Below are 26,113 nucleotides of genomic sequence, written 5' to 3' on the forward strand. Positions count from 1 at the left end.
TGAAAATTGGAAATGACAATACAATAATTTTAGTGCTACAACAATTAGTTAATTAACCAATCAACAGAAAATTAATAGCCAACAATTTTGGTAATTGATTGTGCCCAAATTCTATTGTTCCAGCTTCTTAAATATGAATATTTTCTGGTTTCTTTAGTCCCCTGTGATGAAAAAGACATTTTAGGTTGCATCTTTACATTTTCGCCATTTTCTGACATTTTATAGACCAAACTAATTGATTAATGGAGAAAATAATCAACAGATTAATTGACAACAATGATTGTAAATGGATATCTCCCCTTCCATAACAGCTTTGCAAAAAATGCAGCTAAAACTTTAGATAAAGTGGGAAGAAAAAACTTGTATTGCCCTTTCCTTATTCAATGCAGCAGCAACCTATGGAATTTAAAAAATAGTTGGTTTCTTTTAGTGGTGCTGGCATCTGGACTCAAATTACACTTTGTACTGTTATTAGCTGCTGTAAAAATGTGACAAAACACTTGTGCTCTTGTGTCCCTGTTATATTATATGCCACACTTACACAATGCATCATAAGAGTCATGAATCAGAATCTCCTCAAATGGCATTGCAGCATGAGGCTCCTCTTCAGATAAATATGAGTGTTTACTGTTGTGGACAGCTTTGTCACACAAACACATGACAGTGAAATAATTTTATCACCAACTGTCTTCAGCAGCCTTCTTCAGGAGACTCGCATCTTTAAACATCCTTAAATGCCGATGAAGCCGAAGCACTGCTGAGAGAACAGATTGGAGACACCGTCATGATGATCTCCTCATGGGATGAGTGCAATTCAAGTGACTGTTTAAGAAAAAAATGTAAAAATTCACTTACAAAGACCATGCCATTGTGCGATATTTAAAAGAATAGTTTATTAGGCTTGGCAAGAAGATTTGGGAAAAATTTGATATGGATCAGTTGTGGTGGGATGATTGTGGTAGAGGGGAGAGATGCCATGGGATGATAGGGGGACAAGGGGAGGGATGAAAGGGGTTGATTAGATGGGGATGAATGGGGACCAATTGGAGTCGTGATGTTGCTGGTGCCTCTAGGAACCCAGTGGCTGTGACTCAGGCTGGGGGGCATGTGTCAATGACCTTTCAGCTTCATCATCCCCCAGTGGTTCCTATAATGAAAGAGGGAGAGACTTACTGAGATGGAAGTATCGACCCCAACACACATGCATTTGATAGTGGGCTTGACTGGAGCACATGGTGGAAACCCACACAAACATGGGAAGAACATAATGACAGAAATGACCTGGGACAGCTGGAGTTTGAACCCAGGACCTCCTTGCTGTGAGGCTACAGTGCTAACCACTGAGCCACCATACCGCCCACTGAGAGGAGAGAGAAGAGAAGAAGATTTTGGGGGGAGGGTCGAGAGAACTGAGACAAAAGGAGAGAAAAAGGGTTAGACACACCTATATAGGTATACACAGGTGATTGGATGAGTGAGGCACAGGTGTTTATTTAGTGAGAGAGTGTGGGGCGTGGTGTTTTTCCTGAACTCGTGGCACTCTTTTCTATTATGCAATTAAAATTCAAATATTGTCCTCCATGAATAACAAGTAGTTCAATATTTTACATTAATTTTTAATAGGAATGCTATTTGTTAATTAGGCAATTATCATAGCTTGATGGAGAAATTTGATTTCAACAGTCACAGATTACTGCTTTGTGTGTATGTGTATGTGTGTGTAAGTGGGTAAGCTTTTTGGAGATACACTACCTAACAGACAATTCATGGACAGCTTGGCTAATAGTGTTAATTCAGGGAAGATATTTCCCCAGAGTTACATTATCCACCACCATTAAAATGAAGATTAAATTGGGTTTGGTCAAAGTGTCTCTGTTGTAAATTGTACATTCAGAAACCTGCCATTTGTCAGAAAACATTTCAGTCTCTTTACTATGATGACAGAGGCCCAAGGATGTATCTGTCATAATGTACACAGAGGTTACGCACAAAGCCTTTCACCAAATACTGACATCCTTTGATCATGTTACACTCTACTGTCAATCATCGTGTAGCCACAGGAAGAAAACGAAAGTCTGACAGAAAATGGTCCATCAGAACGTGTCACTTCACCAAATACGCTGTCACAACCCCATTTCCACATGAGTACGACTTGTCTGATAGTTTGGATCTGACAAAGTCCAACGAATTTTTAAAAAGGATGAAAATTGTGACAATCCTAAAAACTCTAATTTGACTTGGACTTCTGTGCACAATAACTATACACACAGATGGAAATACAAGGCTTTCAGTCTTAATCTCTGTATTCTTGCACAAAGTCGTAGTGCTTGTGCGGATAATACTAAGCATCTCACAACCACCCGTTGAAGCTAACCCATGTTCTCCTGCAGTATGACACCTGTTTTGAATCAGGTGACATCAGCTAGTCAGTGTAAGATCAGTCTCTGGGGGTTTCCATATGTTAGTTTATGTCCCTGCATACTGAGATGCGCCACAGCACGTCTAGGCCCAGACCCAAGATCTTGTTTACATCCCTGGAGTAGAGGCTTGGTGCTCTGACTAATGAGAAGCCTGTTCCTTCGTTGTTCCCAAAGGAGCTCATATCTCAGCCAGACAGTGACCTGACTCACACGCAACCAGATGGATAGAAACATGCTCACTCAGATGATCTGCCAGACGTCAAAGGATCAGCCAAGGAAAGACAGAGAGAGAGAGAGAGAGAGAGAGAGAGAGAGAGAGTGACAGAGAGAGAATGCATGTGTGTTGAAAAGGTGATGGATCACTTTTGGAAACTAACTGAGTAGTAGTACTGTACTAACTTAGTATGCTTAGGTCAGCATGATTTTATTTTGGCCAGTGTTTTGCAGATAGATAATTCTAAAGTATACAGATATTGAAGCAGTTTAAGGATTCAGCACCACCATACTTTAACTAGTATTTTAATTTACTGTATAACAAACATCTTGTGCTTGCACTATCTGCAGGCTACAACCCGTATTTGTAGAATTTGTCACTGCACTGATTCATCTTATCCTCCGATCTGTAAAAAAAACAGAACAAATTGGTCTGTCATTCCTACAATTAAGGGTTTCTTCACACCTAACCTGTTTGGTGCTTTTTTAGTTCTGTGTATCTCGCCTGTCACTCCTGGTGTGAAAGTTGTCATTCAAACTTGCAAAGGAGGGTCTTGTTACACTTCCAATCTGCATGCCATTTCAAGAAAGAGACCTCATAAGTGACATGTAAAAGCAGCACATATACAGTATCTATGACAATCTTTTGGTAACCATGGTAACATGTATGGACCTAACTATATATAATATGGTTCAAGGCCAATATGCTACAATCTACTCTTTTCTATAGGGACACATTCCTACTGTACCAGACAGTTACCTAATAATCACCTCAGTGCAGCAGCTATGAAAGATTTGTTCTGATATTTAGTTTCAGACTAAGGGAGTAATGAGTAATGAGCTTTGGAGTGTGGGTTGAGGAAAGAAGAGCATTGTCTTTGTTCTGTTTAATAAACCTAAAATGTCTGTTTGCTAGGACTGTCAAGACAACTACTTTTATTGGATGATATATTATTCCAGAAACATTTGCGATAAACAATATTCTTGTCATTTTAAGACCATTTAATGCCACTGATATAATGATAATAATGCAAGTCCACCCTTTTAAGAGTAATCAACTTTTAATTCCTAATATTCAGACATTGGAATTGCAAGGTAAAAAAAACTGATCCCATGGCTTCCACCTCCGATATCATATGTAAAAATGAAGGAGGCCAGGCAGTGATGGCAGTGATGTGAATTAGCTATGTAAGCAGCAGCAGCAGCCAATCTATTGGCTATATAAGCAGTTAATGAGGAGTGTGAAAGAAATTGTATTTTTCAATTTTGGAAACAACCTGCTGAAACAGTTAGATTATTTGCCTCAAATAGAAAGACCACAGACAATACGTTATGTTCATTCTGGCATCATGTTGGCTAAAATGTAAAACACACATTAACAAACAAACATGTAAACACAATGAGCAATATCAAGGTCAGCAAAAATGATCAAGGTCATGTTCATATATCAATACGTCACAAAAAGTCATGATGTCAATAATTACATTATCATACAATAAATTCATAACATAATTATTCTAACAGGCCTAGTGTTTGCCATCATTATTTAATAATGGCAGTTTAGTCTAATTTAGCTTGGTCATTACAGTCGAGCTCAAGTCCACTTTCAGTCAGTACTACTTTTTAAGCTACTTGTCAGACCAAGTTGACCCGGGATCTTCATTAAAGTCACTAAGGAGCTGCAGACCACTTCTGATGGCATTTTTAAGAACATTGCAGGAACACTATCAAACCAATAGACCCATCCGTCCAGACCTATCATATTTCATGTAACACTTCTGACTCAAATGTTGTAAGCATTTTTAACTCAATTCTGCACTGTCTATTTGCATGACAACTTCCACTTCTTTGTGGTTTTAGTTGGACTTTGGTTGCTGCTTATAGTGATCAGCCAGTACTGTACCTGCAGCATGTTTGACTAATTATCTGCGTAGCAAAACTTCAATTGCTTCCTTTTCTGTGACCTCTGCTGTTATTCAGCTGCCAGCCTGCTGTTGGCTCATAGGAAGGCATTGAATAAGTCCCCGCTGTGCAGATAATTGAAACCCTGGTAGTGTTTTCTAGGTTGCGCTCACACACTTTATCTCAGATATGGCTGCTTTATTAAAGTACATTTTCTTCTGTATTTCTCCAGCTGAGAACCTCTTTTTATGTGTCTGGCTGTTGTGGTTTTCTCTGTTATGTATTATTTTTGGGTCCTGCAACCAAAAAAAATCTAATCTTTTGGGGAACAATGGCAGTTACAGGCAATTAATGCAATATGGTTTGCTGGCAGCCTCCTAAACAATAATTTTAATGGGCAACATGACTGTGTTTGTGTTTGTGTGTTTTTTAATCCTTTCTAATGAGTCACTGCAGAGATGTTGTACAGCACAGTGAGAGCAGGGAAACACTTACATATCATTTGCATGATGTCTGCATTTTCTGTTTTTTATTAGTGGGCCACCTGACTCTTGTTATGAATCTGTTTCTCTTCTATGTCCTCCTTTCTCTCTCTACACTTTGTAACTTGCAGCCTTTTGACTATTCAGATTCCAAGGTTAAAGATGAAATTAAAGATGATTTAATTTCCCTGCTCATGACAACTGTGCAATTTTTATATAACTCACACATTTAAATTTCATTATGGCTTAAAGTTATGCATATTTAATGGCCACTTTGAGTGACAGGTGGGTGCTGTCACAGGCAAGTCGCTACCATGGCAACAGTGTTGGTTGGGTAACATAACGATGGCATAACAACAGATTCATAGGCGAGCTGTAGCTGTTGCTGTTTCCATATGTTTTCAGTTGAAAGTTAATTGTTACATTTTGGTCACCTAAAAGTCGGATTTTCAGTTTTTTTCTAAGTACATTTTGTTTTAAAGGTTTTAAGCTTGTTTTTCGCCAAAAAAAATGTGCATTGTCACAGTTAACCAGTTAACCATAGACTGGAAATTCACCGTGCTAACAAAGCGAGCAGCTAGCGTTAAGGTCAGCTCCACCCTCTTGGCGACAATCAAAATGCAAACTTGAGGCTTCAAAATGGGATACCATAAACCAATGGGATATATAATGGTGGCTTCATCCATTGTTCTTTACAGTCTATGGTTGAAACATGAGATAAAGTTTAAGTTTGTCGTTACTTTTCAAGTGCAAATTCAATCACACACTGGAATCATTATGCTGATGTACCACTTCACCCTGCTGAAAAGGTAAAAGGCAATTTTCTATATATTGAAATAATATATTGTCTTTCCAAATACATGCACTATACTGAAAATGATGAAATAGAAAATTCAGTCTTGCATTGTCTCAGAGAAAAGATTATGTAAATTTGCAACTACAAAATCTCATTCTCTCTCTCTCTCTCTCTCTCTCTCTCTCTCTCTCTCTCTCTCTCTCTCTCTCTCTCCCATATATAATTATGGTGTTACTGGGAGCAGGTAGTTCAATCATAATCAGGTGTTACATTTTACATTATGAAGCTAAGTCATAATTTATATAGCGTCAACTTTTATTCTATTCAGCAAGCATTAAACCATTTTTACAGTTCATTAACACAGACTTGATTGAAATAATTTATTTTTATTAAGACAAGAACTTAATTATATTCTACTGGAGTACATATCTAATTCTAAAAAAGGTTTACATAAAATAAAATAAATATCTTAAGCCATTTTAATAGATTAACCTCACAGAACAATACTTGAAGGTTGATTGAATTTTTCTTAATTACCCATCTATTTTAAACTTTTTAATACACAATAAAACAATTTAATACAAATATAATGTAAAAAGGAATCAAATAAGAGTTAGAATTTCTTGTAGAAAGATTGTAAAATCTACTAACTAAACTAAAGATTGTAGTTACTACCCTGGACCATCAAGGGCACTGAAAACCTCAGTTTGATGTGTGGATGAGGCAGACAGAGTGAGGTTTTTTTTTAGGAAGTTTACCGAGAAGGTGTGACAAGGTTAGATACTGGAACACATGAACACATGAGCAGAAATGGCAAGGCTGCAGTAGCTACGTAGCAACGTCAATAACCTAGTAAACATGGAGGGTCAACAGCTTTCTATTTATAGTTGAGAGCTAGGCACTAAATTAAGAGCAGTTGTGCAGGAACAGTTGTTCAGGTGACTGGAGGTTGTGGGAACAGGGGTGACTAAGAGACATGTGAAAAATGAAAAAAGTCCTGAGGCCATTCATGAGACCATTCATGTGTTACCATGACAAAGGCAACACATTTTAACATGTGATTGAGCCTAGTTAGGCCTGTAGTAGACTTTAAATATTGACTGAAACCCAGAACACACAGTGTATAATTATGAAATTTTAGGGACATGGTTGATAAAGGGAAAACACAAAGAGCGAGGTAAGCAGAGAAGAATAACAGTCAAATGTGATGATTGATAATGACATATGGCAGGGGAAAAAAACACACCCAAACAAACTGGCTCACAAATGAAATGCAGAATATAGGGAGCCAATAAAAGGGTTTAGAAACACAATAGAGTTGTCACAAACACACACACACACACACACACACACAAACACACACACAAACACACACATACACTTAGACAGTGAAGTGCTCAGCCTTGTGTACCTAGAACAAGAGAGGGTTCAATACAAAGCCAGAGAGAATAGGACTTTGAGGACTCTTGAAATCTGACAAATTATCCAGACAGAGCCAAAGGAGGGATGTACTGAGGCATTCTGTTATTATGCAATGTTTATTTATATTTAAATACAGACAAAAACGGGATGATAAGATAGACAGATAGATAGACTTTCACAAGAACTGGCGATAACATGGAATACTAGATTTCTTCCTTTAACAACTATGGATTTACTTGAATTATCCCTTCAGGTGGTGTTACGATAAGACAATAACCACATCACAAAGCAACCCTAGCGCTGGTGACTCACAGGTGTTGAGCTTTATTACAGGAAATGGTAACTTCTGAATGAAGAAAATGGTCCATACTGGAAACTGCTATTTTAAAAAAAAGTTTTTTTCTGGCATAGACACCTTTATTAGCAGTAGAGAGACAGGAAATAATGAGAGAGAGGTTAACCACTCGACCACCTACGAGCCCATACTGAAAACTGTTTAGCATTTGGCAGAAGACTTAACAATAACATTTCGATATAAAAGCAAATTAATAAATAGTAAGAGAAAGAAAATGTAGTACAAGAGACAGCTGATGAGAGGGGGCAGGGGCATGTGATTGTTGGCTACATAAGCTGCATTGTGATCAGCAAGATGGGGGATGTGCCTTGAATCTATCATTTACTTTTCAGTTTTATGCAGATGTGTTGCATCAAGGAGTGAATACCTTGTCATCCTATAGGCTCTGACTGAACTGCACACAACAGTTTGATAATAATCTGTAGGGACATACTTGAAAACGTATCCATCCAGTAATCTACTTATATACATGTGACTCATTTACTTGAAAATTTACTTAAATGTCTCGTCATGTCTGTGGCTCTGCCCGCGGCCTGTGTTGTACCAAAGCTTAACATCTGTTGTACCCTGTTGCTGCTGCCTCCGGTTATGTGTTTGAAACTCCACACATTGCCGGACTGAGCTTCAAACAGAGTTCCTGTGGGGAACTCTGTTTGAGGGGTTCGAGAAGGCAGTGACACGATTTTAAATGGTCCCTTGCACACATGCGTACACACCACAGGAACACACAGATATTTTGCAATGTCACGAACCTGCGTACAGTGTTTTAATTCCAGGAAACAACCCAATGTGCATTAAGGTGTTTCAACTTGTAAGTGGAAGACTTGAACATCAGAAATTAGGCTTTCTGGGATTAAATAAATCAGAGTTTTTAATGATGGACAAAGGAGACCAAATCACCAAATGTACTGTCTCTGTTCTTTTTCATTTGTTGGAGCACTGATAGATTGAATTTAAGCATGTCAAACTTGCTTAAGCATTGACACTCCACCAGAGTAAAACCTTTATGTGTCCAATTTGGACGTGACGTTTGGTGGCTACAACACCGGTGTGAAAATACACACATTTATGTGCTACAGAGCAGGCTGCGCTGCCACCAGTTTATAGTGAGAATAGTATTCACAACATCAGACCAGGAAATTCTTAATCACCTGTCCTCTCTTCCTGTCACCCTAAACCTTACTTACTGTCAACATCCTGTCTAAACAAGAAGAGACAATGGCTACTGAGAATAGAAGCTGCGCTGACACGCTGTGAGTGAGTCAGTAGAGTTATGAGACAGGTGGCAGAGGAGATGCAGCACGAGAAGGGGAACAGCTGGACATGCTGTATTATAATGTGATCACGATGCATCAGGATGGATTGTACACTGTGATTGGTGATAGATTGAATATGAAAATGATATGATAATAGAGAGTGACACTGATCAGTCTTCATCTGTTTGTATGTTCATGTAACCTAAAGCACAATGTCTCAACCTGTACTGATCACATTTTGATCCAAAGGGTATTCTTTCTAGTTTCAATTGTGTCTTAAACCTTAAAATTAAATTAGGAAACAAATCTGCTCCGTTTCAATGTTGTAGAAATTTCAAAGTTTGTACACACACACAAACAAAAAAAACATTTAGATTTCAATTTGAATTACTTTATCTGATCCTGTGAATACAGACATTACATACATACATGCATTCATACAGATACAGACACTAATTATTTCAGCACTCTTGTTCTGTTTTGGATGGGGAACAAAGGTGTATGCCTCAGATCAAAATGTTTTCTTTGGCAAATCAAAGCCAAAGATTTGACCGATTAAGATAACGAGCCACGTAATTATCAAATGATCCTTTGAAAGGTTTCACTTTCAAAGGTTAACTAGAAGACACTCCATACTCCACTGGCATAAACCCAATCAGTTCCCAACCTGGTCATCACCAAGACCCAATTAACAAATATAAACTATTGCAGTCTCTGCATGTGCCATTAACCTTCTCACAAGTCGCTCTATAGATTCTTTATCGCCATCTGTACACTAGATGACGAGGTTCAGCGGTTGAAACGGGACATTAAAGTACTGTCGGATAAAAACGAAGACCTTGAGGCTAGGTCAAGGAGGTGCAATCTCCGGATCACCGGGGTGAGGGAGAAGCGGGAGGCCGGGAAAGCACCGTTGGAGTTCATGGCAGGGCTGCTACGTGACACGCTGGGCCTGGACAACTGCCCAACGCTCGACAGATCTCATCGGACTTTGCGTGAACGCCCTGGAGACGACCAACCACCTCGAGCTTTTGTGAGTAAATGTCACTACTACCAGGAAAAAGAGGCAATCCTTCGCAAAGCAGCCGAGGCTAAGGAACTGATAACACCGGACGGGGATAGGATCAGGGTTCACCCAGACTACACACAGACTGTGCTGCAGCAACGAAACACTTTTAGAGAAGCTAAGGGCATCCTCAGGGGCTGCAGTGGGGTCGAGTACAGGCTGAGGTACCCGGCGGTGTTGCAAATTACCACCAAGTCTGACGGCCAGCGGCACAGCTTTGCGGATCCGATCAAGGCAAGGGACTTTGCTTTGCGTCTACCTGGTGCTACGCAGAATGGCTGAGGTAATGTTTGTATACCTCTCGCTGTAGCTAAGTCTAGTGGCTGCAGGGGGTTACAGCTAACTATCTGCAAACGGTCATACTCAGGTTCATAAACATTCTCTACTTTTCTTGTCCTATCGACTGGTTACTAACGTTAGTAGCCCTTGGGCTGACGTGCTTCATGTATTACGTTTAGTTGGTTATTTGCAAATGGTTCTATGTTATGTTACTGCTGTCTGGGTGCAAGATAACTTCCCGCTTCGTTAGCCAGCAGGGCTAACGGCAAACACTGACATAACGTTACTCAATTTATGAATACACCCAGGCAGTTGAATACTGATCTGCCTAACGTTACTTTATAGGATTTTAGTTGATTTCTGAATGTATTGTGGTCTATCTACATTTTGATGGTAATCTCTAAATAAGATAGCTAATATGCATAATTAATAATAACATTACAAAAGGTTCTGGCGAGGCTCAGTCTCGCTAGGTAAGCTGTTCACTTGGAGTTACGAGTGTTATCGGGGGTGGGTTGCAGTCTCTCTACTGCAGAGAGACCGGCTGCGTTTGCATTATGTTCTCTTGGGTTATGAGTGGGTGGTTCAGACTGACATGTTTAATAGTCTTATACGGTGTTGTGATGTTTCTGATTGTATGTGTTGTATTTTGTGTTGTATTGTTAGTGTTTTTCAGTCAAGTTTCTTTTCCCCTCCTCACTTCTCCCCTCTCCCCCCTCCCTGCAACGGAAGGCCCTATGTGTTATGTTACTTAACATGAGGAAGTCAGACCGATTGGGCAATGCTGTCACTAACCTTGTAAGCTGGAATGTTAAGGGCCTTAATCATCCTGTGTAGCGAAGTAAGGTTTTTGCCCACTTAAAAAAACTAAGTGCTGATATTGTGTATTTACAGGAGACACATCTCTGTCAGAAAGACCATACTAGACTTAAGCGGGATGGTTTCTCTCAAATTTTCCATTCTAAATTCCAGGCGAAATGTAGAGGGGCCGCAATATTGATACGCAGACAGGTGCAGTTTGTTCAGTCTAATATTATTGCTGATCCAGGTGGGAGATATGTTGTTGTGCAGGGCCTCTTATACAATATACCGGTGGTGTTGGCATGTGTCTATGCCCCTAACTGGGACGATGCCGATTTTATTAAAAATTCTTTGCGGTACTGCCCAACTTGAATTCCCACCGTTTAATCTTGTCTGGGGATTGGAACTGTGTTCTGCATAGCTCTCTTGATCGTTCGGCAACTTCCTCTAGGTCACTATCAAATTCTGCCAAAGTGATCAATTCTTTCATAGAGACTTATGGGATTGTGGACCCATGGCGTTTTAAAAATCCTACAACTAAAAACTTTTCTTTTTTCTCTCCGGCACACCAATCTTACTCTAGAATAGATTATTTTCTGCTTGACAAAAATCTACTTTCTATCCAGAAATCCACTGAATACGAGAGTATAGTAATTTCAGACCACAGTCCAGTGGTGTTACAGCTTTGCTTTCCAGATCATATACCCCCACACCGAACTTGGCGATTTAACCAGCGTTTTTTTATCTGACGAAAATTTTATTCATTTTGTCTCGACAAACATTGATGTTTTCCTGAAAACTAATATGCCATCTGAGACAAGCGTAGGGACCGTATGGGAGGCTATGAAAGCTTACCTACGAGGCCAAATTATATCATATACTGCCAGTGCCAACAGGGATAGATCAAAACGCATGACTGAGCTAGTAAATTCTATTCAAGATATCGATCAGAGAAATGCAGCCGCACCATCTGCTGACCTTTACAAGGAACGTATCATGCTACAGACGGAATTCGACTCTTTAGCATCTGCACACATTCAGGATCTTTATCAGAGGTCGCGTATGACCCACTATGAGCATGGCGAACGGGCCAGTAAGCTACTCTGCCACCAATTGAGGCAGTCTGCTGCAGATAGCTTAATAGCTGAAGTCACCACATCTAATGGGAACACTACTTCTGACCAGTTAGCTATTAATAACCAATTTCAGAAATTTTATGAAAATTTGTATTCTTCAGAAACCCCCAATGATTTGTGCACAAACAGTTTTTTTCAGTCTATCGAACTTCCAACACTGAGCTCAGTAGAAGCATCATCTTTAGATGGGGACATATCTGAGATTGAAATCAATCAGGCGATCACATTGATGAAAAGTGGCAAGGCCCCTGGTCCTGACGGCTTCCCTATAGAATTTTATAAAAAATTCTCAAAACAACTTTCACCAGTGTTATGCAAGGTTTTTGCTGAGGCTCTTCAGCGGGGCTCATTACCCCCCACTATGTCTCAGGCGGTAATTTCAGTCCTCTTGAAAAATGGTAAGGACCCTACTATGTGTGACTCATATAGGCCTGTCAGTTTGGTTTGCTGTGACAACAAAATTCTGGCAAAGGTTTTAGCTCTGAGTTTGGAGGTCGTACTCCATAACATTATTCACCCTGATCAAACTTTTTTAAGAGGTAGACAATCTTTTGGAAATCTTCGCCGCCTCTACAACATCATCTATTCAGACCCAGGGCCCACACCGGAGGTTGTTGTTTCACTTGATGCACACAAAGCATTTGATCGAATTGAATTTGATTATCTGTTCACCGCGCTTAGTAAATTTGGCTTCAGCTCTGGCTTTGTCTCTTGGATAAAGGTCCTCTACTCCGCACCACAAGCAGCAGTCCGTACTAACGGCATTATTTCTAAATATTTTCCCTTGCAGAGGGGCACGAGACAAGGGTGTCCTTTATCCCCCCTCTTGTTTGACTTAGCCATAGAACCGCTGGCGGTAGCTATCCGAGAGAGGGGTGACTTTATGGTTATTGAGTGAGGAGGTATTGTTCACAAACTGTCTCTGTATGCGGACGATATGATTTTGTACTGTTCAGATCCCCTCACTTCCATCCCTGTGGCTCTGGATGTAATTAATTCATTTGGTAGGGTGTCTGGCTATAAAATCAATTTAACCAAAAGCTTACTTTTCCCAATTAATGCTAGTGCAACCAGGCTCTCTCTCACACAACTGCCTTTCAAAGTGGCTACTGACTCTTTTACGTATCTAGGTGTGTGTGTAACGAGAGAGTATGTTGACTTATTTAAAAAGAATCTCAGACCGGCTCTGGAGAGAGCTAAAGACGATCTTAAACGCTGGGAATCTCTCCCTATATCATTGGCAGGAAGAATCAACTCTATAAAGATGGTTATCATGCCCAGACTATTATATTATTTTAACACAATCCCCACTTTTATACCAAAGTCTTTTTTTAAGGAATTAGATAAACATATTAGCACATTTATCTGGAACAAGAAAATTCCACGTATTCGTAAATCACTTCTAGAAAAAACTAAATCAGAAGGGGGTCTTGCGTTACCAAATTTCCTGCATTACTACTGGGCTGCCAATATCCATAAAGTCACATTCTGGATGTCCTCCTTCAGAGATGGAGTTGGACCTGACTGGTGTGATATGGAACGACAAGCATGTGGGCCAGTGGATCCTGCTGCACTTCTCTGCTCTCCATTGCCACTCAGTAGGAAATGGTACTCAAACAATCCAGTCGTCAGCAACTCCCTTCGAATATGGAAACAGTTTAGAGTTCATTTTGGCTACATGCATACTATCTCACTGATCCCTTTAGCCCGTAACCCTAATTTTAAACCTGCCCTTCTTGATTCTGCATTTAACTTCTGGTCTCAGAAAGGGCTAAAATGCATTGCCGACCTTTTCCATGAAGGGGTTTTTGCCTCCTTTGGCTATCTTGTCAAGGAATATGGCATACCAAACACACACTTTTTTAGATACTTGCAAATTCGTGACTTTGCTCAGACACGTTTTCCATCCTTTCCTTCAGCTCCACCAAATAGCCCTGTGCATAACTGCATCTGTCTCAATCCTTTCTTACCAGGGTGTGTCTCCAAACTATATACTATAATTCAAGGCATTCACAGCCCCCCTCTTGATCATGTTAAAACTGCATGGGAAGCAGAATTACAGTCAGACATCTCAGATGAAGCATGGCAGGCAGCAATTGAGAACATCCACAAGTCCTCAATCTGTGTGAGACATGGCTTACTTCAATTTAAAGTTTTACATCGTTTACATCTCTGCAGAAGCAAACTCGCCAGAATATACCCGGGCACAGACCCCATCTGCCAAAAATGTTCCAACGCCCCTGCCACCTTATCTCATATGTTTTATTCATGTCAATCAATTGCCCCCTTTTGGTCCTCAATATTTGATACAGTGTCACAGATGTGTGGTCAGGACATATCACCAAATCCTATGGCCGCCATTTTTGGTGTTGTCCCGAGAGAGTTACTCCTCCCAAATGGGCAGTCACAAGCTTTGGCCTTTGCACTGCTTCTTGCCCGCAGGGTCCTCCTTCTTAAGTGGAAGGACAGAAACCCACCTTCACATGGCCTATGGGTTAAGGATGTCATGGCACACCTTAAACTAGAGAAACTCAGATGCAGTAGTAGAGGCTCTTCTCAGAAATACAACAGGGTATGGCAGCCCTTCTTAGACTACTTCTGTAATTCCTTCCCCTCAGCCAGTCTCATGAATTAAAAGCCTTCCACCTCCCCCCTCCTTCCCACCAACCTTTTTCTTTTGTTTGTTTTGTTTTGTTTATTTTAACTCTTTGTCTTTCTTTTTCTCTCTCTTTCTTAATTTTTCTTGCTTAGTATTATTATTATTATTACCATTATTATTATTATTATTATTATTATTATTATTATCTGTATCTGTGTTTGTTTACTACCTGTCTGTATTGTATTTGTCTTATTTCATGTGTGTGTAAATTTGTGGCATTTGTGATACATGGATTTCACTGAAAGCATTTTGATTCATGCTTACGTTTTTACTATGTCAATGTATATGCAACTGTTCGTGTGAAACTCAATAAAAATAATTGAATATATATAGATTCTTTATCAAAGAATTATAAAAGTGTGTCAATGGGCTGCTTCACAGCCAAATGACCCCGGTGATTGGTAAACTGTGAGGCCTGAGTAGATACAGCATTACAGGGTTTTAACATATTGACCATGACACATAAATGTATGTTCAATCCCGTCCACAGCATGTTGGTGTTTGCACAGATACGTGGTGTGAATACTAGAATAACAGGTACAAGTGTCATTGGTTGCTATAGGAACATCAGCAGCTCACAACTAATTAGAAATCTCTTTGATGATGAAGTGGCCTTCTGTATGTGCACGTGTGTCAAGGTTTGTGCGTGCATGTATGTGTGTGAGGATTTGAGCCCAGTTGACCCACACAGTCAGTGGTTTCCCTGAGAAACAACAGAGCAAACTATTAATAACATTAAATGTCACCTCACATCAAAGTATTTTTATGAAAATATTCATGTACTTTTAATGTTTTTAATACATTAAAATGTGGTTGAAAATAGAGCCGTGTAGCCAGAAAGTTCACCTCATCCAGATGGTCTGTGCAGGTTTGTTTTTACAAATGTGTGTGTGGCTTTTTGCATTACTGCATTTTCTGTATTTTAACACATAAACATTATACACAGGCACAAACAGTAGAGATAATCAGAAATACACTCCTAGAAACATACTCTGTGTCAGATATATTTTAGAAACGTATCATCATGCAAGGACAATATTGCCATCAAGTGGACAGCAGGCCAGTTGTTGTCTTCTAGATGTAATCAGTCTGAATTAAAATATTCAAGTATTAACAACTCAAAAATAATCAGATGAACTCTCCTTTAACATCAAATTCAGTTTCTTGTGCAAGCCTACATTAAGTGTGTTGCAGTTATAGTCTATTGAACCTCTATGATACGTTTGTACTAAAGCAGCAGCAAGAAAAAATTGCCGTTTATTCAGTCATCTACCTACCAGCTGATTTGGGAAATAAAAACATCACATTCCAATGCAAGTGCATTAATGTGCGCTAATGACGTGTTCAAGCTAACCATCATAAACACACACACACACACAAACACGGACACTGTCTCAGCTAATTAATGCAAATCTAGCAACTGCTTAATCCTGATCCATACAAATAAAGACTCAGCATGTCTCACAGTTGTTTGCTGCTCTCCTCTCCCATCAGAGCTTCAATTCATCAAGCACCCAATTTCTACCTGATTACATACTTAAATACTGAGTGCTTCTTATGAAGATTCACTTGTAATTGTTTGAATTTTAACATCGTGCAGATGTCCGTGTGTGTGTGTGTGTGTGTGTGTGGGTGGGTGTTTTTATGATGGTTAGCTTGAACACGTCATTAGCGCACATTAATGCACTTGCATTGGAATGTGATGTGCTTATTTCCCTAATCAGCTGGTAGGTAGATGACTGAATAAATGGCCACTTTTTCTTGCTGCTGCTTTAGTACAAAGGGTGGGGGGGGGGGGGGGGGGGGGGGGTTGCTGTGAGCAGGACTGGATAGGACATGCACACACATCTTTAAAATCAAACAGATCCAGATGGTGTCTGTTTCTTTGTGTTTTTTGTTTTAGTTTTTTACCTCTGTGAACTGCATCCATACTGTGCAGTCTTGTGAATCATTCTTCACAAGGCCTCCATGAGCGCCCTTCTTCTGCCATTACCATGATCAGGTTGCACATTCTGACACCCAATTAGACGAGCTATATGCTGATGTTTCAGTTAGTCCTATATGGTCCAATTTCAAAGAGGGCTGTATGACCTAAATGATCAAAATTCAATCATGACTATTCTTTCGTATTTGGGAAAAAAATATCTGACTTTTTAAAATTTAACCAAACAACTGCCCTTACTTTAAGATCACTTTTAATAGATGTACAATATTAGGTTCATACATTTTTGAATCAAAATCTTGTTAATCAGCATGACTTAAGTGTGTTAATAAACCACCATAATACCACATAGTAAAAATATTATCATGTGATTAAATCTGCAGAAATGGAAAACATTTAAATTAAAGAATGAAACAGGTTTTCTAAATTGTGATGAATTGAATAAATGTGTGTTGTGGAATGACAGTTAAAAACAAATTTGGATTAATGTATTTTTAGTATTAAAAATCAAATCAATACAGACAAACACGGAAATATACAAACAAATCTTGACTGGGATTTTCTCCTTCTGAAAGAGGAAACTAACTTATCAGCCTGTCATACAGTGAGATTGTTAAAATATGAGGATGTGAATAGAGGTTGAAGCATAAGGGAAAAAACAAACACAATGCTTCATGTGTTTTATCATACAATAACAACTTTTTATTTGTTTTGCTACACTGTTGGGGAACTACTGTACTGCACGGCAGTAGTTGTGGCAACTTTAACTGGCTCTATTTGTACTTTATGTTTTCACTGCGTTAATGAAATGTAATGTCGTTATACACTGTAATCTTCATTTGTAAATGTTGCTCAGTTTACAGTTCATACACACACACACACACACACACACACATATATACATTCACTTCACTACAAAGTCTCGTAGGTTTTATGAGAAAATATCATATATGTCTTACTTAGTTAAAGTGGATGAACAAGCTTTACTCTCCTCCCCCCGACCTCCCCTTGGTTTGCCATGTCTTTTTTTTTTTTTTTTTTGCCATTCTACATTTACATGACATTATAGGTATGAGGAAGGTAGAATCTATCACAGCCAACCTCAAGAAAATCTTTTTTCAAAAGTTATAACCACAGAGAACAAGAGAGCTACAGCAGCAACAGTAAAGAAGTCCAGACTGAAAGATATGTACTTCAAAATTGTTCTTGTTTTCTCAGGAGCTCTTTGCATCTATGCACAACGTAAGTAACCCTGTTACTGTTCCTTTTGCATTGAAAGATCATTATATTAAAGGGATATCATTGTTTTTAGTAGCTACTAAAAAGACAACAACAAAAAAGAAACTTGTGACTAAAATGACTAATTTACAAATGTTTTTGTAAAAAAGTATAAACAGTTGCTTCATTTATACATTGATTATTACATTTTCACACTTATGGATGCTCCGACTCAAGTGATACTCAACTTTGTTTGACACTGGACGGTGAAGAAGTCTACCATGCAAATTTTAAGAAAGCGGGATTGGATTGGGAGAGCAAAATCCCTGTAGTTCTCCATGTTTCCCATGCCTACAATTATGCAGTATATTACCGAGCTATATGCAGAGGTGACGTGTACAGATGGAAACCAGACAAGTCAGCTACATCAAAGACTAGAGGTAAGTGATACTCCACATGTTGATTTTAAGTTTACTATCTACTGTACTTTTTACAAAGTACATTAACTGGAGTATGTATTCATTTAACCCTCAGAAGCACCAGAAGTCATCATTTACCCAAAAGATGAAGTGATAAAGAACGAAGAGAATACTCTCATCTGCTTCATCAACCATTTCTTCCCTGCCAACATCAACATAAAGTGGACCAAAAATGATGTAGAAGTAGCAGTCGAAGATCCTCTTATCAAGTGCTTGCCAAATCCTGATGGGTCATTTTACGTCTTTTCCACCCTGGACTTTGTCCCAGATGAAGGAGACATCTACGGCTGCACTGTGGAACATGTGGCACTGGAGGAACCTCTGACCAAGTTTTGGGGTGAGAACAAAGAAGCTTGTTATGAAGCATCTGTTCTATAAATGTAGGAGTCAATCAATTCCAAAATCAGTTTAGGATATTTTTTTAAGAGTTTGACAGTAAAAGCCTGTTTTCTCCTGTCCTTTGCAGAGGTTGACATAAATGAGACTACCATTGGTTCAGATGTCTCCTGCGGACTTTGCCTGAGCCTTGGACTTATTGGGGTTGCTGCAGGAACAATCTTTTTTGTTAAAGGAAAACATTATCAGGGCATCCTGGTGACCTAGTAGTTTAAGCATGCTGTAGTCACCATGTGCCTGGTGCGTTTCCAGCCAGGGACCTTTGTTACATGTCATTTCTCCTTTGTCAGTTCTGTTGTCAGTGTTTCCCACAGAATTTTGAGAGACTATGGTGGTTGGATTTCTCACAATCAAAAGTGAAAGAATTAAAGCCAATGGTCATAACATTCACTCATTGTTATGTCGAGTTTTCAAGGACACTTTAGTGTTTTTGTGTTGAGAAATGTTGCGAATATAAATTAGATCAACAGCAGTCTGCCCACTCGACTGATAAAGACACAACAAGGATAAAATCTCCTGGTTAAATGTTCAATGATACTATATGATAATCAATGATATTATGTGATAATCTATGATACTATTTGATACTATATGATAATCTATGATACTATACTATCTATGATACAGTAATATAGCGGTTATATTTTCAAAATGAAGAGTAAATGGAGTAAAAAAAACAGTACAGGTTCTATGCTCCTGGTCCCAGGAAAATACGTGTTGCAGGCACGAAATGTACTTCCCATTGAAATACATTGGTTTGAAAGTCTTGCTGTGTGACACAAAGAAAAATGGAAAACTTGTGTCCTTGGACAAATGTCATGGCTATTTTACAAACTGCTGTGAGACTGGGTTGTTTTGATAGACTTGATGAACTGTCAAAGTAAGAACCAGTGAAAAGTGAATGGGTAGGGTTTTCCACAATAAAGTGGTCCCAGCTAACCACTCTAGTAGAATTTATTTTCACTGAGCTGAATAGACATGCAGTTCAAGGGGTTTTAATTGGTGTTGTTCAATGTTATCTTTAAATGGCTTGCTCATATAAAGTGGTTGAACAAGTCTTACTGTCTTTTCTCGTCTTCTTTTTTTTTTCCCTCACTTACATGACTTTTTTTGACAGTAATACAAAGTATACTCAATGCAAATTGACAGATATGGTCCTTTTCCTCCTGTTACTTGTGTTTAGTTTGTTTGACCAAATTGTAAAGACACCAGTAACAACAACAGTTAAAAGCAGTAATACTAATCAGGAATACTGTTACTCATACTATTAATCACATAATTATTTTAATGAATATACAGCGTCAGTTTTAACAAAGCAAAAAGTGGGTGTATTCTTTGACTTGACAAACCAGTTCACCATTTACTACTTCCGTGTATCTGTGAACATAATGCTCCACATCTGAAAAAACTTTATTCCTGTTGTTTTCTTTTCATGCGAAAACATGCACATTTATACATTTCTTTTTTGTGTGGCCTAAGAAAATGTAAGATGTATCATTAAAAACATATTTTTCTCTCATAATTTAGACTCCTCCCTTCCTGCATCACAACAAATTAAAATAATTGTTGGAGTGTGTGGTCTGATGTTTGGTTTTGTCTATATGACCTCTGGATTCATCTACTACAAGAAAAAGTTTGCTGCATACACGACTTTCTGCCAAGGTAAAGACTTTGAGAGAAGATTGATAGTTATAAAGTCATTTGATTGCAATCTTAATAACCTTTGGTATTATGTTATACATTTGCCATGGTGATAAATAATTGTTCTTATTCTCATTTTAACAGGTCAATCATTTATTCCTGTGGCAGACCTCCCTGCAGCTGCAGCAACCTAGTGGTCTAAACATACACCAGAATTGTTGGTACATAACATCCATGATGATCTGAATGTATTTAAAAAAAAGTTAGTGGACAGTCATATTTGTCTGTATCTAAAGTTTTATTTCATTTCATTTTATGTCATTCTAGTCATAATCACTATTGGGTGATAGCCAGGTAATGCTTTATAACTTATGCATAAAAAACAATGAACTGTAAATAATAGTTAGTACACAGGTATGTTAGCAGCAGCAATATCTTAAATTGAACAACATATAGCATTGTATGTGTAAAGGCAGTTGGGTGATGGTTTCTGCTGGCATTGTAGTGATGGCCACTAACACAGCAATTAGCAATAACATGTATGGAAGCAGTAGTTACAATTAAAGACTCTTTTAAAATAAATGTGTCATGAAGAGACCAGATCTCATTGTGGCTAATGGCTTGTTTCAGTCTGTACCTGCATGAATTGCACTGTATCTTTGCTTGGTACTGTTTGATTTGGCCAATATCCTGTTATAGGACAGTCCTATACTTTGATATTTTGGGGATATATGCTCACTTGCTTTCTTGCAGACAATTGGATGAACAGATTGATACTACTTTAATGTCTGTACAGAAAATATGAATGTACTGCCAGCAGCTATCTAACGTAACGCAGCACAAAGATTGCCTGGCTCCGTCTATAGGTGAGGGTCAGACTTTGAATGTAGTCCAGTAGATCAGTAAAAGAGAGTTGGGCTCTCAGTGAAACTTTCCTGAATAAATAAAGGTTTAACAAAAGTGTCCTTTCCAAAATAGAGAATTTTTCCATAAAAGCATAATGTTGGTTGATCAAATCATTTAATATCCATAATAAACTTAAACTGTCTATATTCATAGCTGTGTGTCACCCTTTTGTATGAACACAATAAAGCACATTTCTCTATTTAATGAAATCTGGTAATGCTCCACTCTAATAAATACCTTATAAGTCCAGTACATTCAGGAGTATAATTTAAAATATGAATTAAATGTAATATTTTGCACATCTTTAATTTACTTTGAACAAACAACACTATTGTTGGCCCCTTTAGGGCCTGCTCAAGTACAAGGTCTCATTTTCAATTCTTAGAGCCTGACCTCTCACTTTGCAAATGGCAACATATATGATGAAATGTACCACCTGGAATGTGTAAAGTATTGTCAACATATGTATAGTAATCAACACAGTTTGTCAATCCATGTGCTGACTGAGCACATGGTTTCTCAAATTGTGCACACAGTTTACCAATCCATTCCTTGGTTTATTAATCTACAAGGATTTCCACATCTTTTTTTTTCACCCACATGACCCTTTGAGGGCAAATGTAAATCCGTATTATATTGAATGCTAACAAATAAATCAACAAGGGTTTACAGTTAAATAGCAGGTGCTGTAATTATACTCAAATATCTTAGTATCATTTATGAATTGCTTTGAGTCACAGAAGCTAGCCCAGACCTGATATCAGGATTTTGGCAAACTACGCTCCAAGCACTATGGGGTTGACTGTATTTATCCATGTAATCATTCAATAATTTAACTGAAATACATTCATGTCAGCATTTTCATGTGTATGAACACAATGGTAAATTAAAGCATTAAGTGAAATCTGTTTGTGTAAATGTGTTGCTTTTAAAGTGACCTGAGATCTGATGACATGATGATTTTTTGTAGTGTTGATCTATGGATGGCAATGCCGCCCACCACTTAGACTCAAATATCTCAACAGCCATTGTATAGATTGTAGCGCTGGACGATATATCGATATTATGTGGATATCATGATATGAGAATCGATATTGTCTTTTACCTTTCAGATTAAAATGAAGAAAAATATATGTAGTATATATATATTGCACAGTTGAATTGAAATTTCTCATATAAATGAATACTAATATTGAACTGCATTGGACACAGCTGTTCCATTATATGCCTTTACCCACTTAGTCATTATATACACATTACTGATTTATCAACAATCTTATTGTGTAAATATTTTGTGGAAGCACCAATAGTTATCCCTACAATATTGTCGCAATAACAATAGTAAGGTATCTGTTCAATAATATTCTAATATTTGATTTTGTCCATATCACCCAGTCCTAATAGATTGTCATGAAATTTGTGACAGAAAACCGTGTGATGCCCAGAGAAGGATCCTAATGACAGTCTTTACCCCCACTTAGTCTCAGTCAGTGGGCATTTTGTTTATCACAGAAACACAGTTCAAATTGTGCTGCTGCACTGTTAACTAAAACATAGGCTATATTTACACTGCACACAGTCATACCCATTGCTGCTGCTTCTGTTTCTGCTTCAGCTGTTTAGTCCAATCTACTTAGTTCCTACTCAGTACTGCATGTACTGTACTGCACTAGTTGTATACTTAGATAAGTTATAAAACTCCAGTCAACACAAACTCTATGAACTCTTGTTCTAGTTGTTCTATGATTGCTCTATCTGTATTTAAAACAGCCACATTTGTGACAAGAAGAAAATAAATGAGTGATTAAACAAGACAGTCCTGCTTAATTAAGACTTCTTTTTATTTTTAAACATGTCAATAAATTAATATTTAATCATTTGGAAAAGTTCTACTAAAAGGCCCTCACAAAGGATAGGTAGTACAATGATGAGGAAGTTTCTAGGGACATAACTGTTTGATTGAAAAGATAGTGAGTATGTGTATTTCCTCATTCCTTTTGTTTTGTTCACCTGCAAAACAATGAGGAAAAATAACCTACCTTGGCACAGATATTGTTACCAAATAGAAGTGATGGCAAAACAGTATTGTACTTTCTTTGTCTAAACATGACTGCATGGACTAATGCAGTAATACAATGATGATGTTTGTTTATATTTCTTTACATTGGCTACATTGATGATTTCAACTTTGACTCTTACCTTACTTCTTTTATCCCAAACAGTCTCAGCTCATCCCTGACCCTGTTTTTCTCAAGAACAGAAAATTCTTTATATTTGCAAATATATTAGCTCCACAACCATATTTTGTTTTCTTCTCCAGCACTGTCCTACTGCCCCATGCTCACCTCCCTGCACTTATTGCACCTGCCACTGCTGGTGTGGAATTTCCTGACAAATAAGCTTAATCAAACTTCCTTCCTTTTATGTGAGGCTATCCCTGTGTAACAGCTTCATGGCATAAGTTTTAAAGATTTTTTTTTTTTCATTCTCTTGCCAACTTCTAGTGTCTTTAGCAAGCTTCTGTTTTTGCAGTTGCTTCTTAATTTATGTCGATCCTTCACCATGCCTTTCTCATCAGATTAGGAAGAAGAATGTAGACTTAAGTACTGATAGGCTGATGGTCTACAAGAACAAACCAAGATAACACTTGTGGTCATTCCTTTCTCCATTTCTCTGCTTTTTTTTCTCTCCATTTTTTTTTTGCTTTTTCTCATCTGTCTCTATCAGAGCTGCAAGAGTACACTGTGCTCTCACTATGCATAATAAATGAGATGGTTTTCCCCAAGCAACCTGAAATTCAAGTTGAGGGAAACAGTTGGGACAAAAGGCGAATGTAACACAGAAACATATTTATCACTTTTCAATCACCTTCCTTTTGCTCAAGACGTAGTTCTTTGAGGGGGAAAAAACTGAGGTAAAAATGTGATAGATTCAGTTTGATAAAGATTATGGCATATTGTTGGTAGAATAGATAATAAGTTTAAAAATCAACGTTGCTGCTTATTCATGTCCTTAGCATCCACCTGTGGGCTCAGCTTCTTCTTTGTTCTCTGCAGGGGAGATCATTGATGTTTCCCTGCTCCTGCTTTTTTACTGACTTTAAATTAAGCTTGGCAGTGAGTTATTTTAAACACAGTCTGGATGGCAAAGTAAATTCTGCATTTGCATTTTTTCTATATACAATTAAAATGTTCCATTCAATACGTGAGGTGACTGAAAAAAGTGTTCAACATATTGCAGTCACCTGAACATCAACAGTTCCAAGTGTGTGTTTGTGTGTGTGAACTTAAGTCTTTCAGTCTATGCAGTATTCATGCATTCTAGTTCCCCCCTCTTTGCTTCTTTCTCTCTCTCTCTCTCTCTCTCTCTCTCTCTCTCTCTCTCTCTCTCTCTCTCTCTCTCTCTCTCTCTCTCTCTCTCTCTCTCTCTCTCTCTCTCTCTCTCTCTCTCTCTCTCTCTGTCTGTCTCTGTCTCTTACTGTTCTCTCTCACTTCTGCAGAGTCGCCTCAGTAGCTTTAGAGTTGCTCGGATGGGGGAATCTCATCCTATTCTCACATCACACAAAAATCAATCCCATCTTCCAAGCTTTACTTATCACTAGAACTGTCCCTGCACTTTTCACTCAGTGAATAAGCGAACCAGCCTCACAGTGTGTCAGCAGGTGTTTTTTTTAACAAATGACATCAGCCAAATACCAAAATACTCACTTGGTTTTCCAGCTAGTTGGTCAAATTTAGTTTCAGAACATATTGACATATTGTCAAAGATATTATTATACGGTTTGAATTAGGGAGTGTTGTGGTAAAAAGGGTTGCAATGCTTTTCTCTGCTGTGTATTTCAATCATTATACTGTAGCATCAGAGGCATGGCTATATAATGATGCTTTCAGACCTGGGTCATGGAGACAAGAGATGAAATGAGAATGAAAAACTAGGAGAAGGGAAGGAGTAACACAAGCTAATTGTGAGTAGAAAAAAAGTTTAAAGGAAAAAGTGAAATGCATGATGGAGGCCATGGAGTAGTGGGGAAAGCAGGCGAAAGGCAGCTGTTTGTGATCCAGTCCTCTTATGTAATGGCCCAACAACCTGTCAGTCTGATCTGAACATCTTTCTTCTGCAGCACTGTCCTTTCTCTCTCATCATCTCTACCTCTCTTTGACACTACCTCAATCCTTCCTCTGTTCTCTCCCACCGTTCTCTCCTCGCCCTTTTTCCCTTCTCCTGCTACATGCATGCACACAAACACACCCAGGCCACCCGTAGTGCTGCAAAGCAGGGAGTAAACATGATGCATAGTGGAAAGATCCGTAGTGAGTGATCTTGATGTTATGTAATCTTTGGTTCAGTGACCTCAGAGACTGCAGAGATGCAGGATGGGGGGTGGGGTGGAGGGTAGTGAGGGGAGAAAGGGAGAAAGACAGGAGAATGCTCTTTCCCACCTGCAGCGATCAGTATTAATAAGTTATGTTTATATAACACGCTAGTCTTCTCCTGGCAAGGGGTTTTAAAAAGACCTTTCTGTGTGTAAGATACACTTCAGTCCATTCATAACAGTGGTTGGACACTACATTTATTTGTCTCCACAGGTATAGAGCAAGTGATTTTGATTCAGTGACTTTTGTCCGTTTTTAGAAGAACAAAAATGTATTAAAGTAGAGTTTAGTAATGTGGGGTCTGCTCCATGCATACTGCATGTTTTTCCAGATGTCAGTGCTTCTTTGCAGTTTAAGCTGACTTGCTGTAG

At 38.5% G+C, this 26,113-nt stretch overlaps 1 protein-coding gene across 1 annotated transcript; it reads left to right on the forward strand.

The window, feature by feature from the left end:
• Positions 1-13,636: 13,636 nt before the first annotated feature.
• On the forward strand, positions 13,637-19,029 carry LOC133999947 (H-2 class II histocompatibility antigen, A-Q alpha chain-like). Its single transcript, XM_062439296.1, has 5 exons — positions 13,637-13,736; positions 17,948-17,971; positions 18,157-18,387; positions 18,482-18,763; positions 18,893-19,029. Exons 1-5 carry the CDS (start codon positions 13,637-13,639, stop codon positions 19,027-19,029), a joined length of 774 nt encoding a protein of 257 aa, XP_062295280.1.
• The last annotated feature ends 7,084 nt before the right edge of the window (positions 19,030-26,113 follow it).

Source organism: Scomber scombrus, chromosome 18, assembly GCF_963691925.1.
Source record: "Scomber scombrus chromosome 18, fScoSco1.1, whole genome shotgun sequence".
Taxonomy (NCBI): Eukaryota; Metazoa; Chordata; class Actinopteri; order Scombriformes; family Scombridae; genus Scomber; species Scomber scombrus.

Excerpts from the sequence above, each read along its gene's own strand:
- LOC133999947 (XM_062439296.1), top strand. The coding sequence starts at position 13,637 with ATGGAGTTGGACCTGACTGGTGTGATATGGAACGACAAGCATGTGGGC. Across the intron at positions 13,737-17,947 it reads TTGCCACTCAGTAGGAAATG|GAGCTCTTTGCATCTATGCA; the intron begins GTACTCAAACAA and ends TTGTTTTCTCAG. Across the intron at positions 17,972-18,156 it reads TCTTTGCATCTATGCACAAC|TTCACACTTATGGATGCTCC; the intron begins GTAAGTAACCCT and ends GATTATTACATT.